Below are 17,415 nucleotides of genomic sequence, written 5' to 3' on the forward strand. Positions count from 1 at the left end.
TTGATTCCAGCTTGTGCTTCCTCCAGCCCAGCGTTTTTCATGATGTACTCTGCATATAAGTTAAATAAGCAGGGTGACAATATACAGCCTTTACGTACTCCTTTTCCTGTTTGGAACCAGTGTGTTGTTCCATGTCCGGTTCTGACTGTTGCTTCCTGACCTGCATACAGATTTCTCAAGAGGCAGGTAAGGTGGTCTGGTATTCCCATCTCTTTCAGAATTTTCCACAGTTTACTGTGATCTACACAGTCAAAGGCTTTGGCATAGTCAATAAAGCAGAAATAGATGTTTTTCTGGAACTCTTTTACTTTTTCGATGATCCATCAGATGTTGGCAATTTGATCTCTGGTTCCTCTGCCTTTTCTAAAACCAGCTTGAACATCAAGAAGTTCACGGTTCATGTATTGCTGAAGCCTGGCTTGGAGACTTTTGAACATTACTAGCGTGTGAGATGAGTGCAATTGTGCGGTAGTTTGAGCAGGTCTTTGGCATTGACTTTCTTTGGGATTGGAATGAAAACTGACCTTTTCCAGTCCTGTGGCCACTGCTAAGTTTTCCACATTTGCTGGCATATTGAGTGCAGCACTTTGACAGCATCATCTTTCAGGATTTGAAATAGCTCAACTGGAATTCCATCACCTCCACTAGCTTTGTTCATAGTGATGCTTTCTAAGGCCCGCTTGACTTCACATTCCAGGATGTCTGGCTCTAGATGAGTCATCACACCATCGTGATTATCTTGGTAATAGTAGCCGTAATAATGCCTTTGAGATAACAAAGTATGGTTTCCCTAAGAACCAAGAACACATGTTCGGAATTCCAGAGTATTCACCTTTGGAAGAGCCCTGTATTCTATGTATTTGAATCAAGCTCCAAAATAAAAGCGCAAAATGAAGTGGGTTCTTGAGAGCATTGCCATCTGTTACAAGGCATGAACAGACTTCCAAACAGAAGCATTAATGATACTCTTTAATCTTAAGATAATTTTTCCCTACTTGGAAGGTTTTGGATTGTTGAAAAGTTCTATTTTCATTGCTCTGGTTCTCAGGATAAGATTAGTTAAGAGGATGATGGAATGCAAAATGAAGTTTTAATGGGTTTGCCACTCCTTCAAAGTGATAGATTTACTAATGCCTGGAGATGGGGGCTTTTTTGTTTGTTTTCCTCAAAGTCTTTTTTTTTTAATTTATTTATTTTAATTGGAAGCTACTGACTTTACAATATTGTAGTGGTTTTTGCCATACATCAACATGAATCTGCCACGGGTGTACGTGTGTTCCCCATACTGAACTCCCCTCCCATCTCCCTCCCCATCCCATCCCTCTGGGTCATCCCAGTGCACCAGCCCTGAGCACCCTGTCTCATGCATCGAACCTGGACTGGCGATCTATTTCACATACGATAATATACATGTTTCAATGCTATTCTCTCAAATCATCCCACCCTCGCCTTCTCCTACAGAGTCCAAAAGTCTATTCTATACATCTGTGTCTCTTGCTGTCTCGCATATAGGGTTATCGTTATCATCTTTCTAAATTCCATATATATGAGTTAGTATACTGTACTGGTGTTTTTCTTTCTAACTCACTTCACCCTGTATAATAGGCTCCAGTTTCATCCACCTCATTAAAACTGATTCAGATGTATTATTTTTAATGGCTGAGTAATATTCCATTGTGTATATGTACCAGAGCTTTCTTATCCATCCATCTGCTGATGTACATCTAGGTTGCTTCCATGTCCTGGCTATTATAACCAGTGCTGCAATGAACATTGGGGTACACGTGTCTCTTTCAATTCTGGTTTCCTTGGTGTGTATGCCCAGCAGTGGGATTGCTGAGTCGTATGGCAGTTCTATTTCCAGTTTTTTAAAGAATCTCCACACTGTTCTCCATAGTGGCTGTACTAGTTTGCATTCCCACCAATAGTGTAAGAGGGTTCCCTTTTCTCCACATCCTCTCCAGCATTTCTTGCTTGTAGACTTTTGGATAGCAGCCATGCTGACTGGTGTGAGATGGTACCTCATTGTGGTTTTGATTTGCATTTATGATAATGAGTTATGTTGAGCATCTTTTCATGTGTTTATTAGCCATCTGTATGTCTTCTTTGGAGAAATATCTGTTTAGTTCTTTGGCTCATTTTTTGATTGGGTCATTTATTTTTCTGGAATTGAGCTGCAGGAGTTGCTTGTATATTTTTGAGATTAATTCTTTGTCAGTTGCTTCATTTGCTATTATTTTCTCTCATTCTGAAGACTGTCTTTTCACCTTGCTTACAGTTTCCTTCATTGTGCAAAAGCTTTTAAGTTTAATTAGGTCCCATTTGTTTATTTTTGCTTTTATTTCCGATATTCTGGGAGGTGGGTCATAGAGGATCCTGCTGTGATGTATGTCAGAGAGTGTTTTGCCTATGTTTTCCTCTAGGAGTTTTATAGTTTCTGGTCTTACATATAGATCTTTAATCCATTTTGAGTTTATTTTTGTGTATGGTGTTCTAGTTTCATTCTTTTACAAATGGTTGACCAGTTTTCCCAGCACCACTTGTTAAAAAGATTGTCTTTTCTCCATTGCATACTCTTGCCTCCTTTGTCAAAGATAAGGTGTCCATAGGTGTGTGGATTTATCTCTGAGCTTTCTATTTTGTTCCATTGATCTATATTTCTGTCTTTGTGCCAGTACCATACTGTCTTGACTGTGGCTTTGTAGTAGAGCCTGAAGTCAGGCAGGGTGATTCCTCCAGTTCCATTCTTCTTTCTTAAGATTGTGTTGGTTATTCGAGGTTTTTTGTATTTCCATACACATTGTGAAATTATTTGTTCTAGGTCTGTGAAAAATACCGTTGGTAGCTTGATAGGGATTGCATTGAATCTATAGATTGCTTTGGGTAGTATACTCATTTTCACTATATTGATTCTTCCAATCCATGAACATGGTATATCCCTCCATCTATTTGTGTCCTCTGATTTCTTTCATCAGTGTTTTATAGTTTTCTATATATAGGCTTTTTGTTTCTTTAGGTAGATATATTCCTAAGTATCTTATTCTTTACGTTGCAATGGTGAATGGAATTGTTGTTTCCTTAATATCTCTTTCTGTTTTCTCATTGTTAGTGTATAGGAATGCAAGGGATTTCTGTATGTTAATTTTATATCCTGCAACTTTACTATATTCATTGATTAGCTGTAGTAATTTTCTGGTGGAGTCTTTAGGGTTTTCTATGTAGAGGATCACGTCATCTGCAAACAGTGAGAGTTTTACTTCTTCTTTTCCAATCTGGATTCCTTTATTTTTCTGCTCTGATTGCTGTGGCCAAAACTTCCAGTAGTGGTGAGAGTGGGCACCCTTGTCTTATTCCTGACTTTAGGGGAAATGCTTTCAGTTTTTCACCATTGAGGATAATGTTTGCTGTGGGTTTGTCATACATAGCGTTTATTATATTGATGTATGTTCCTTCTATTCCCGCTTTCTGGAGGGTTTTTATCATAAATGGATGTTGAATTTTGTCAGAGGCTTTCTCTGCATCTATTGAGATAATCATATGTCTTTTATCTTTCAATTTGTTACTGTGGTGTGTTACATTGATTGATTTGCAGGTATTGAAGAGACCTTGCATCCCTGGGATAAAGCCCACTTGGTAATGATGTATGATCTTTTTAATATGTTATTGGATTCTGTTTGTTAGAATTTTGTTAAGGATTTTTGCATCTATTTTAATCAGTGATATTGGCCTGTAGTTTTCTTTTTTTGTGGCATCTTTGTCTGGTTTTCCTCAAAGTCTTACTCATGTATTTCATGTCAAGCTTCTCAACCAGTTACTATATTTATAATTACTGGGAAGAAGTCCCCTTTCTTCATTATTAGCAATGAGTTTAAAACTTAGAGTTAATAAATTTTTCTGGTGAATTGATAATCTAAGTAGGTAAATAGTATAACCTCTATTATAAATGCTTCCTTATTCTGATCTTTGAGAAATACTTTCAAAGATATCTTAGCCTGCCCAAAATTGTGAACATATTTCAGGAGCCTAAATGTAGGGCTTGGTCTTTGAATCTAAATGTCATCTCACTGAGTTCCAGCCAAGAAATAGATTCTTTGGCCAAAAAAAACGCACAAAAAGTCTAGGGGAAAGGTGGGTGTAGTGCTAATTCTTGCCTATGGGAAGGTGGTTAAGATTCTTGAAGAACAAGCTTGTCTGCCTTTCAAGGAAGAGCTTCATATTTCAAAATGACCACACAGAGGTAAACTTTGTTTCCTGTTACATTTCACATATCTCTGATTCAAAGGGTGGGGGTATCTTCTTAAGTTGCGATTGGAATGAAGTGTAGCAAAGTTTAGTTGAGAAATAAATATCATAAAAAATGATACAGCAATGTTGTATGAAATGGCTCCTTTGTCTTGCTCATGGCTGTATTCCTAGTATCTGAGCCCTGCCCAGAGCATCTGCTCAATATGCAAGAGATGAATGGCTAGCTGAATTACTGGAGGCTTCCTGAGATTTACATCTGAACTTTGTGCCTCATATTAGAGGAAACCACCTTATTCATGAGAAAATAGTTTGCGACTGTAAACATTTCTTAGCATTAACAAATCCTTTTTTTTTTTATTCTCAGTATTTCCTATACAAATTTCCTGAAGACGTAGACTCAGTTATCATTAAAGTCGTGTCTACATTGGCTTATCCATGTTCTGTTGTCTCAGTCCAAAATATCATGGTGAGTTTCATAACTTGTCAACCTTCCAATATGGAGTTTTATATTGTCTTAGGATAAATGAGAGAGAGCATGAGCACCATTTCATCCTCTTACTTTGTCCTGCTGACAAGACTGCTAAATAGTAAAAGCTGTATCTTGTGCACGCAAGTGCACAGTATGTATTTATAGAAATTGATCTGGGGAGATAGAGAGAAGTTGACTCTTCACCAAGATAAACAAAGGAAGGAAGGGAGGGAAGGAGGATCGTGACAGAGAATAAGGAAGACCAAGTTGTGAACTGCACAAGGAAAACAGAAACCTACTGTTTGTTCTAAGCTTTGGATTTTTTGTTGTGTCATTAGGCCCTTTCTGTCTCATAAAGTATTAATAAAATATGGGAAAGGTGTGATATACTTTTAGACAGATCTTTTATGTTCTCTTTAATATTAAGTGACCTTGACTTCAGAGGACAAGGCACCAAATTTTAGGAAAACTATTTCATGACTGTTCTGGGAGGAAACTCTTCATGGTTTCTGGCTCAGTAAGGACCCCCTCCTCTGTGATCCAGGTGGTATATGTGGTATGTATATATGATAATAGTGATATTTTCCTTTTTATCCCCCATGCACATGACAGTGCCCAGTATATGATCTTGACCACAATGTGGAATTTAATGGTGTCTACCAGTCCATGACTAAGAAAGCTGCCATCACACTACAGGTGAGACATCACTTCTGTGGGCATCATCATCAATGACAATGCACAGTTTATAATCAGGTTACCTACTGAACCAGTTTGGTCACCCACTGAATTTAGAGAAACCTAAAGGACTACCGCTCACTGTGTACACTGAATCTCTTTCCTTTCTGATTGATTTCAAAACAAAGATTGCTATACCTGGTGGATAATGCTACTCTACCAGGTGCCCTGTTCCCCTTGGGGAATCTTGGGAACCTGTGATGCAGCAGGAGAGGTGTCTGACAGATTGCTTACAGAGATAAGGGTGAAAGATTCCAGTCTACTCAATGAAGGGGGTGCCAATTTAGCATGAAGTTTATCTGATCAATTTAAAACAACTAAATATATTCTACTAAAACATTATTGTGAATCAGCTATGTTTGCATGCATGCTCAGTTGCTTACTCTTTGCGACCCTATGGACTGCAGCCCACCAGGCTTCTCTGTCCATGGAATTGTCCAGGCAAGAATACTAGAGTGGGTTGCCATATCCTCCTCCAGGGGATCTTTCCAATCCAGGGATCAAACCTGAATCTCCTGCGTCTCCTGCATTGGCAGGCAGATTCTTTACCACTGAGACACCTGAAAATAGTAAGATTTCAATTTAAAAGACACATATTTTGATAATTTGTACTAGTGACAGTAACCAAAAGAGGACTTCAACTCTGGACAGAATGGGTAAGTTCAAAGGAATATGAACCACATTTGTGTAGAAGTTTGCCCTTCTGGTATTATAATTAAATTTTTGTTTCAGTGATAATTTTATAGCAAAAATACATACACATCATGTCAGCATATTTTCAAAGAGATTCTGTTCCTGCCTTTAGAGTGGTATTTACTTGAGGTACCTGCAATTTGATATGTTCTCTAGGTAAGGAGATACTGTTTATTGAATAGCCGGTCATAAGTGAGGAGGGGTTAATTATAATTTAAGTATCAGAACTAAAACCTTCTATTAGTCAGGCTTTAATTTTTAATGTCTCATATTTGATACCTCAAATATCTGCTCTTGTTTTAGTATTTTTTTCCTTAGCACCTCAGCATTATATAGTCCCACATTTAAAAGGACAAAAAATAAGCATAATAGGAAACTCAGATTTTTACACCATCTGGACAGTAAATTAATGAAGAACAAAGTGTATCAGTACTTTCTCACTCTGAATGTATTTGGCAACAAATTAGTACGTCTCTCTGGATTCCTGATTCAGTCTTGGGCCATTTTCTGGATAGGTTAAACATCAGAAATTTGGGAATAATATAAAGTCAAGATTGTATAAATATACTAGATCTTAAAGATTATCTTGTCAACCATGCTTCATTCATGAATAACAAACTGGAACACAGAGAAGCTCACTCAGAGAAAGTCAAAGTCAGGACTATAACTCAAGTCTCCTAACTTGAGTATTTGCTTCCCTGACCTAGATTATTTATTTGTCTGCTGACTGAATGACTTTTCAGAAAGTCATTTATCATTGAATTTTAAGATAAAAACACTATAAAAAGCTATAACACTATAAAAAGCTAAAACAGCTCTAAAAATAAAGTTTATTAAAGAATTTAATATGTAGGTATTAGTTATTAAACATAGGCTGTTGACATATATTTTATACAATTCTAAGCACTCAAGTGGGCACAAGACAGACTGAAATCAGAAGAGTGTATCTACATAATTTCTTGGATATAACAATTATTTTATTATGGATAACCTGGAGTAGATCATGGGAATGTGTGAATCCTTCCTAAGGAGTTAGGGAGAGGGGTGAACTTTACTTTTTTTCTCTTTCCTTCTTTTTGCCCCCACCACTATGAATTTTCTCCCTTCTTCTATCTTTATGTCTTACGCAGAAGAAGGATTTTCCAGGTGAGCAGTTCTTTGTGGTGTTTGTGATAAAGCCTGAAGATTATGCCTGTGGAGGATCTTTCTTCATCCAGGGTAAGCAACAGTGAGGAATATTTGGCTATGTAGAAAAACATAATGGAATGGAATGGAAACGAACCAAAAAGTTCATTTTGGCCCCTTCTGATCCCTTTCAACCATCTCTAGTAAGTCAGGGTTATCAGCAATGGCTTGATAAGGCAGTCTGAGATGTACTTGAGAAAAAAATAAAGGGAAGAAAATAATAGATCTCAAGACATTATTGATACTTCAAAATACCATTTACCACCTTGAATCTTTTCAAAGTCTTGTACTTCCTCAGACTATATGAAGTAAGTTGGCTCTTCACTCAACAAATATTTACTACTATGAAGTAATGGGGCTTCCTTGTGGCTCAGATGGTAAAGAATTCCCCTGCAATGCAGGAGACCCAGGTTCAGTCCCTGAGTCAGGAAGATTCCCTGGAGAAGGGAATGACTACCCACTCCAATATTCTTGTCTGGAGAATTCCACAGATAGAGGAGCTTAGTGGGCTGTAGCCCATGGGGTTGCAGAGAGTCAGACATGACTGAGTGACTAACACACACACGTGTGCACGTGCACACACACACACATGAAATAATGACTTTAATACAGCAAATTGAGGTCCATTTTCTAAGATCATTTTGGTAGCTAGCAGTAATGGAGCCACCTGTATTTATCAGTAGTCATCATTTCCCCAGGAAAAGTCAGAATTCTCAATCCCCACTGCCGAAATTGTACCTTTCAAGATAGTAAGTAAGCAAAGTAGGGCAACTTATCCCAACTGACAACCTACCCAATGTGTAAGCTCTTAGGCACAATACAGTGGCTGTGGGCAACTACCCACTAATTACCATGGCAATGGAAAAGGCTGTTGATTGAAAACATGGACCCCTCAACAGCTGATGGGCCATTTGTGACCAACGTGGAGAGTGTTTACTGTTGAGTGTAACACTGTTCTCTTGGTATTCAGGTAAATCTTCTTCTCATGTATTCTTTTTTTTAAGCCCTGTTTTAATTTTTATTGGAATATATTTGCTTTACAATGTTGTGTTAGTTTCTGCTGAACAACAATGTGAATCAGCCAAATGTATACATACATACCCTCCCGGTTGGGCCTCCTCATATATTCTTTAATCTCTAAGTTACATAGCTCTAGAGTTTTGCCAACATCCAATGTTTTTGTAAACTACAAATCCTTTAATGGCTATATAAGAAAAACAAATTCTCACTGGCTAGAAAAATGCAAAGCAAAAGATGAAGGAGCTCTCTATTTTTGCAGCTGTTTTCTTCAGATTTCCATGGTATATTGAGTTATATGTGATATGAGCAGAAAGGTCAAGACTTCTTCATTTAAGAAATGCTACATTCTAAATTAAGTCACTTAGTGCTACCAAAATGCACCCAAACTAAGGTCAAATGGAAAGTTTTAACCAAAGAGTATTAGATGGTTTGAAGGTTTGGTGGTTTGGTTTTCATATAGCTCTTGCTAAAAGAAAATTTAGCAACCAGAATTCATCCTGGATAGTTTTTAAACAACTGTTCAGATGAGAGGCCAGGAACATAGTATCTGACCCATTGTGCTTTGTTCTTTTTTTACCAGAAAAGGAAAACCAGACTTGGAATCTACAACGTGCAAAGAATCTTCAAGTGACCATTGTTCCTTCCATTAAAGGTCAGTTTTGGTTGTTATTGTTGAGTCACTAAGTTGTGTCCAACTCTTTGCGACCCCATAGACAGAAGCACACCAGGCTTCCCTGTCCTTCACCATCTCCTAGAGTTTGCTCAGATTCATGTCCATTGAGTCAGTGATGCTGTCTAACCACCATGCTCTGCTGCCCTCTTCTCCTTGTACCAGCATTCAGTGGAGAGATTCCTGTCAGGAAGGAGATCATGGCATTCAGTGCTAATGTCATCCTTCCAGAGAAACATCACAAGGAAACTAACATTTACCTTAGAGACAGAAGAGAGAATCAAAGCATTTTGTTAAATTCCTTACAGAAAGAAAGGGAAGTCAGTTATGATTTTGTGTATAGGAAGTCCCTCCCAGCTTCCCTGAGGAAGTCATCACTGTGAAAGGAAGACATTTATGGACAATGACTAGGTGACCTCCAATAGCTTCCCTGCTTTGAATGGGATTATCCTAGGATTTAAGAATGGGTATGATGCAGATGGGCCTGTTAAGCTGTCCTGTCCCAAACACGGTTCTCTTTTCTCCTGAGGACATCCTGACCAGAGCTGTTTCTCTTCCCTCAGGATCCGTTTATGTGAAATCTATTCTTCTCAGTCTCGTCATCTTCTTCTCCTTCTACTTGGGGTGCCTGTTTGTTGCATTCATCCATTATATCAGGTATGTCAAGAGCTTCAAGAAATGTCAGCCTCCTTCACCTGTCTCTGCTTAGCAGTTAGCACATTAGGCTTTAGAGTCATACTGACTGGATTCAGTTCTACCTTAGCCACTGTGTGATCTTGGGCAAGTTACTTAATCTTTCTGTACTTCACTTTCCTCATCCGTAAAATGAGATAATAATTTACCTCACAGATCAGTATAAGTACAGTGTTTATATCAATGTCCTATACAGAGTAAGTGTTGGTAGTGACAGCTATTTTCATAGTTAGTGAAACTTCAACAGAAAGGCAGCTTGGGTATTTTTTAGGACAGAAAATGCTCAGTGTAGATCTTAAAGATTTAGGAACAGCTTTGAACATTCCATCAAAAAGTAGAATTAATGCCTAAAATAAATCCTGTGGTATAATAAGTGCCAGGAGAATTAAATATGCTGTGACACTATATTCCAGGTGCTTTTTAACTGTTACAGCATCAATTTTACAGTCAAAATATTCCCTGAGAGGAAAAAAAGGAGATAATCATGCTGTAATTTGACCAAGGAAATTTCCCTTCCCAAGAGTTTGGAGCCCCCAGTGAAAAAGAGTTGCAGTCTTTCCTTGTGTCTCTGAACAAGCCTGAACTTGAGAATTCCATAGTTTGTCCTGGTCTCTGTGAAACAACTACAAAGGAATGGCAGGAGGTACAATAAACAAATGTTCTCTCTCCTCTTGAGCATCTAAAGTAAACAAAGCCAATGTAGAGTTTTCAGATTATTGGCAAAGATTAGCCTCATCTGTAGAAAAACCTCACAGCTACCACAGCAATACAACTTCTCAGTGATACAGGCCCACCTCTGAAATGAATTCCTCTTTGACCTTTATGAAGCTTTGCAACTGAGAAACTGACTTCAAAAACCATTGACCATATCCGGGACAATTTGAGCACCAAAATAATTAAGGAGAATAGTGAATTATAAACCACTGAGAAAACAAGAAATTCATGAATCCTTATCAATAAAGGAGAGAGGAAGGAAAAAAAGGGAGGGAGGGGGGGGAGGGAGGGAAGGAGGAAGGTAGGAGGAAAGGGAAGACCTAAATACTTGCATATATACATTCAATGAATTCAACAAAATTACTAAAACATTTCTGCATTAGGGAAAGGAGCCATTAGCAAATATTGACATAGGAGGGAGGACCCTTGCCTACAGCAGAACACCAAACACTGACTGGTAAATAAGGAAAGAGTCCCAAAATTGGAAAATCAGTATTTTGCATAGATCAGGTTAAGAATCATCAATGAATACTAAAGCTAGGAGGAAAATCTGATAAGGATCAAGATATTTGCATGGCCTCAAAGTGATTCCCCACAAAAAGCTTGGAAGTTATAAGGGAAAAATACTAACTATACAGAGGAGAAATTGGATGATTGACAGGGTGATGAATATTAATATGACCAAAGGGAAGATGGACACTTCCAGGTGTGATACTCTGAAACGGACACAGCTTCACTTGTGTAGTTTTCCAGCCAGAAAAGCCCATTTTTACTATAATCATGAGGGAAAAACTAGACCAACTCAAAATGTTGAACATTCTATTAAAATATGTCACAAAAGACAAAAATTAGCTACGGAAATGTTCCAGATTGACTGAGACTGAAGACACATGATGACTAAACACAATATCTGATCTCAGACTTTTTACTAGAAGAAAAATATGCTGTAAAGGACATTATTGGATCAATTGGCACAACTGTAATACAGGCAAGATAAGAATATCATATCAATGTTAAGTGTATTGAATTTGACAACTACACTGTGATTATATAAGAGACTATTTTATTCTTTGGAAGTATTTCAGTTCAGTTTAGTTCAGTCAATCAGTCGTGTCCGACTCTTTGCGACCCCGTGAATCGCAGCACGCCAGGCCTCCCTGTCCAGCACCAACTCCCGGAGTTCACTCAGACTCACGTCCATCGAGTCCGTGATGCCATCCAGCCATCTCATCCTCTGTCGTCCCCTTCTCCTCCTGCCCCCAATCCCTCCCAGCATCAGAGTCTTTGCCAATGAGTCAACTCTTCTCATGAGGTGTCCAAAGTACTGGAGTTTCAGCTTTAGCATCATTCCTTCCAAAGAAATCACAGGGTTGATCTCCTTCAGAATGGACTGGTTGGATCTCCTTGCAGTCCAAGGGACTCTCAAGAGTCTTCTCCAACACCACAGCTCAAAAGCATCAATTCTTCGGCGCTCAGCCTTCTTCACAGTCCAACTCTCACATCCATACATGACCACAGGAGAAACCATAGCCTTGACTAGACGGACCTTAGTCGGCAAAGTAATATCTCTGCTTTTGAATATGCTATCTAGGTTGGTCATAACTTTTCTTCCAAGGAGTAAGCGTCTTTTAATTTCATGGCTGCAAGCGCCATCTGCAGTGATTTTGGAGCCCCCCAAAATAAAGTCTGACACTGTTTCCACTGTTTCCCCATCTATTTCCCATGAAGTGATGGGACCAGATGCCATGATCTTCATTTTCTGAATGTTGAGCTTTAAGCCAACTTTTTTGCTCTCCTCTTTCACTTTCATCAAGAGGCTTTTTAGCTCCTCCTCACTTTCTGCCATAAGGGTGGTGTCATCTACATATCTGAGGTGACTGATATTTCTCCCAGCAATCTTGATTCCAGCTTGTGTTTCTTCCAGTCCAGCGTTTCTCATGATGTACTCTGCATATAAGTTAAATAAGCAGGGTGACAATATACAGCCTTGACGTACTCCTTTTCCTATTTGCAACCAGTCTGTTGTTCCATGTCCAGTTCTAACTGTTGTTTCCTGACCTGCATACAGATTTCTCAAGAGGCAGGTTAGGTGGTCTGGTATTCCCATCTCTTTCAGAATTTTCCACAGTTTCTTGTGATCCACACAGTCAAAGGCTTTGGCATAGTCAATAAAGCAGAAATAGATGTTTTTCTGGAACTTTCTTGCTTTTTTGATGATCTAGTGGATGTTGGCAATTTGATCTCTGGTTCCTCTGCCTTTTCTAAAACCAGCTTGAACATCAGGGAGTTCACGGTTCACGTATTGCTGAAGCCTGGCTTGAAGAATTTAGAGCATTACTTTACTAGCGTGTGAGATGAGTGCAATTGTGTGGTAGTTTGAGCATTCTTTTGTATTGCCTTTCTTTGGGATTGGAATGAAAACTGACCTTTTCAAGTCCTGTGGCCACTGCTGAGTTTTCCAAATTTGCTGGCAAATTGAGTGCAGCACTTTCACAGCATCATCTTTCAGGATTTGAAACAGCTCAACTGGAATTCCATCACCTCCACTAGCTTTGTTCATAGTGATGCTTTCTAAGGCCCACTTGACTTTACTTTCCAAGATGTCTGGCTCTAGATTAGTGATCACATCATCATGATTATCTGGGTTGTGAAGATCTTTTTTGTACAGTTCTTTCGTGTATTCTTGGAAGTATTTATGCATAAAAATTGATGACATATGCAATTTACTTTCAAATAGTTCACCCCAAATTTATATATACCTATATGTGAAAACTGGAGAAGGAAATGGCGACCCATCCAGTATTCTGGCCTGGAAAATCCCATGGACAGAGGAGCCTGGTGGGCTACAGTCCATTGGGTCACAAAGAGTTGGACACGACTGAGCGACTAACACACATATATGAAAACACACACATGCACGCAAAGACAAAGAATGGTATAGCAAAGGGGGTAATATGCTGACAATAAGTGAATCTAGGTAACAATACGTGGGTATTCTATAGTCTATTCTTATGGCTTCTCCAAATATTTGAAATTATTTTCAGATAAAAAATGTTAAAAACAAAAACACCAGTCTACAGGCAAATACACTCGGAAAGTATATATACATTAACTGGTTATCAGCTCAATTAATTGATTAGATCATAATCACTAACACAGAACAAATACTTGCTCTATGCCAGGCGCTGCACTGGGCCTTCTAAGTAGATTATTTCATCTAAATCTCGACAACAGTAAGTACCAGTATTATTATTATTATTTGACAGTTAAGAAAACTGAGGTATTAAGAGGTTAAGTAATTTGACCAAGAATTCACAGCCACTAAATGAAGGAGATGGGATTTGAACCCAGGCAATCTGGCTGGATCATCAAAAAAGCAAGAGAATTCCAGAAAAACATCTATTTCTGCTTTATTGACTATGCCAAAGCCTTTGACTGTGTGGATCACAACTGTGATCTGTGTGGACTGTGTGGAAAATCCTGAAAGAGATTGGAATACCAGACCGCCTGACCTGCCTCTTGAAAAACCTGTATGCAGGTCAGGAAGCAACAGTTAGAACTGGACGTGGTACAACAGACTGGTTGCAAATAGGAAAAGGAGTATGTCAAGGCTGTATATTGTCACCCTGCTAATTTAACTTATATGCAAAGTACATCATGAGAAATGCTGGACTGGAAGAAACACAAGCTGGAATCAAGATTGCTGGGAGAAATATCAATCACCTCAGATATGCAGATGATACCACCCTTATGGCAGAAAGTGAAGAAGAACTAAAGAGCCTCTTGATGAAAGTGAAAGAGGAGAGTGAAAAAGTTGGCTTAAAGCTCAACATTCAGAAAATGAAGATCATGGCATCAGTGTCAAATTTTATTTTGAGGGGCTCCAAAATCACTGCAGATGGTAACTGCAGCCATGAAATTAAAAGATGCTTGCTCCTTGGAAGAAAAGTTATGACCAACCTAGATAGCATATTCAAATACAGAAACATTACTTTGCCGACTAAGGTCTGTCTAGTCAAGGCTATGGTTTTTCCAGTAGTCATGTATGGATGTGAGAGTTGGACTGTGAAGGAAGTTGAACGCCGAAGAATTGATGCTTTTGAACTGTGGTGTTGGAGAAGACTCTTGAGAGTCCCTTGGACTGCAAGGAGATCCAACCAGTCCATCCTAAAGGAGATCAGTCCTGGGTGTTCATTGGAAGGACTGATGTTTAAGCTGAAACTCCAATACTTTGGCTACCTGATGCGAAGCGCTGACTCATTTGAAAAGACCCTGATGCTGGGAAAGATTGAAGGCAGGAGGAGAAGGGGACGACAGAGGATGAGATGGTTGGACAGCATCACTGACTCAATGGACCTGGCTTTGGGTAGACTCCAGGAGTTGGTGATAGACAGGGAGGCCTGGCGAGCTGGGGTTCATGGGGTTACAAAGAGTCGGACACGACTGAGCAACTGAACTGAACTGAACTGAGTCTGGCTCCAGAGTCTTAGCTCCTAAAGCAAGCAGGTCAAGAAGGGACCGGAGTAGGCAGGGCATGTAAGGAAGAGCAGTCCTAATTAAGGAGACCAGATCCAAAGCCTCGCACCCCAGCATGGATTCAATTTAAAAAGGGTCCAAAAAGCTGCCAACTTTGATTCAGATGAGTTCTAGTGGCATGGAAAAAGAAGTTCATCTTTTCTGCCTCTCTTAGGAAAACTGTCCCTATCACTGACATTTTAGATTTTAGAAAATAGGATTTTACCTCTTTAGTTACCTAGCAGACATAATCAACAATACAACGGACAGAAAAATTAAGTTAATAACTGGATATCAATCTCTCTAAAGCTGTTATGCAGCCTGCTGAAGTGAACACAGTTTTTAAAAGTTGTGGCCTAAGGCTCTATTGAAATCTCTGGCCACTCCAGACTACTGTGCTACAGTCAGCTGCACAAACATAGACTCTTTCCAAACACAGGCAAACTGAAAATAGAGATCTGGAGACATGAGAACTCTTGGCATCTAACTAGGGAAACAGAATGAGAGAAAATGCTAACAGAACTCTTCCTTCATTGAACTGAGCAGAAATCACAAAGTTTTCTACAAAAGCAAGTGAAGACAGTCGTGGAGCAGAATACCATTTGCTTGTTGAGCCTCCTGTTCCTTATTACGAATACCTGTAGTGTTTGCCGCGCATGCTATGAGATGAGGGTGAAAACATTGATTAGAGACATGGCTCCTGTCCTCAGGGAGCTCAGAATCCAAAGTGGTTTTATGCTTTTTTCTGGTTTTTCTTTTTCTTTTTTAATTTTTTTTTTTTTTTTTGGCTCAACTCCATTCCCCTCCCACCTCCGAGCTACGGTTCATTTAACAAGTATTTATGGAGCCCCTGCAATGATACTCTGAGTCAAGCACTGACTGCATCCATGTCTCTCATTCCATCCTCTCAGTCACCCTGCCAGACATTGAATTCAAAGTGCATAATACTGATTACTTGTCCTGTTGATTCCTGTATTAATTATGTTACCACAATAACACTGCATAAAAATCAACCATAAAAACTCAATGGCATACAGCAATACATATTTATATTTGCTCATAAATCTATGGGTCAGCTGGATGATTCTGCTAATTTGGACTCTGGACTAGGCTCTGGGGCTTCCCAGGTGGCACTAGTGGTAAAGAACCTGCCTGCAGTGCAGGAGAAACAAGAGATGTGGATTCGATCCCCGGGTCGGAAAGATCCCCTGGAGGAGGGCGGGGCAACCAACTCCAGTATTCTTGCCTGGAGAATCCCATGGACAGGGAAGCCTGGCAGTCTACAGTCCATAATAGGCTTGAACAGAGTTGGACATGACTGAGTGACTTAGCATGCACACATGCACTAGGTTTCAGAGATCTCAGCTGGGGTGGTCATAATGTGAAATTGCTGGGCAGGTTAGAGAAGCACTGGCTCTTCCAGACTGGCCTCAGCTGTGCTTTGCCCTTCATCCTGCAGCAGTCGAGCCCTGGTTTACTGTATCTCCAAGAGAAATTGCACAAAAATGCAGGCTTCCTTAAAGTGTAGGCTTTAAAGGGGCACAATATCACTTCCCCCTTGGTGTCCTTGGTCAAATCAAGTGATGAGCCCAGTCCAGATGCAAGAGGTGAAAATACAGACTCCATTTTTGATTGAATGGGCTGAATACAAGAAGAAGTGTAGCCATTTTTCAACCAATCTAGGATAGTTCTCATTTACTCTTTTTTCTTTTATTCATTATATACTGCCTGCCTCACATTAGCTTTGTAAATCACTGAACTTCTCTAACAAAGAATTTTATCAGCTCCAAAACCTAGGGCAAATGTGGGTAAAGCCAATTAATACAAACCCAATCATCTTTTATCAGTTTGTATAATTGCTTGCTAGTTAATATCACTAAACTTGCTCTTTTTTTAGAGGGACTTCACTAGAGCCTCATTTGCCAGCTAGACCCATCAGACCCAATTGTAACTGCTCTCCTTAACAATATGACTCAACAAATGTTTACTTATCCTTTCCTGGGTGCCAGGCCCTGTCCCAAAGGTTAGGGATTCAGTGATGAATAAGACAGTCTAAATCCCTGCTCTAATAGAACTTACATTGTACAAAAGGAAGACAGATAAGGAGGCAAGCAATTAATAATAATTTAAAAAAAAACTTCAGCTAGAGAACAAACACATTAGTGACTTTATTAAGATATAATTCATAAACCATAAAATCTGCTCCTTTTAAAAATTCAATGGTTTTAGTATATTCATAGTTACACAACCATCACCACTATCTAACTTTCATTATCTCTAAAAAGAACCCTGAGTTTACCAAAATTATAGGATACAAGATCAGTATACAGAAATCAATTGTATTTCTATACACTAGCAAATATACAATTCAAACATGAAATCCGGAAAATGATCTATTTACAATAGCATAAAAAAATACTTAAGAAAAGAATTTAACAAATTAAATATAAGACTTGTACATTGAAACCTACAAATG

At 39.0% G+C, this 17,415-nt stretch overlaps 1 protein-coding gene across 3 annotated transcripts in view; it reads left to right on the plus strand.

Moving 5' to 3' along the window:
* Positions 1–17,415, plus strand: part of SIDT1 (SID1 transmembrane family member 1) — a 106,645-nt gene that overhangs the window by 44,984 nt on the left and 44,246 nt on the right. For all 3 annotated transcript variants that reach the window (XM_018038422.1, XM_018038492.1, XM_018038468.1), the window contains exons 5-9: positions 4,610–4,711; positions 5,327–5,410; positions 7,273–7,360; positions 8,928–8,999; positions 9,581–9,674. In XM_018038422.1, the coding sequence (XP_017893911.1) occupies positions 4,610–4,711; positions 5,327–5,410; positions 7,273–7,360; positions 8,928–8,999; positions 9,581–9,674 (440 nt within the window). The remainder of the gene's footprint in view (positions 1–4,609; positions 4,712–5,326; positions 5,411–7,272; positions 7,361–8,927; positions 9,000–9,580; positions 9,675–17,415) is intronic.

Source organism: Capra hircus, chromosome 1 (assembly GCF_001704415.2).
Source record: "Capra hircus breed San Clemente chromosome 1, ASM170441v1, whole genome shotgun sequence".
Taxonomy (NCBI): Eukaryota; Metazoa; Chordata; class Mammalia; order Artiodactyla; family Bovidae; genus Capra; species Capra hircus.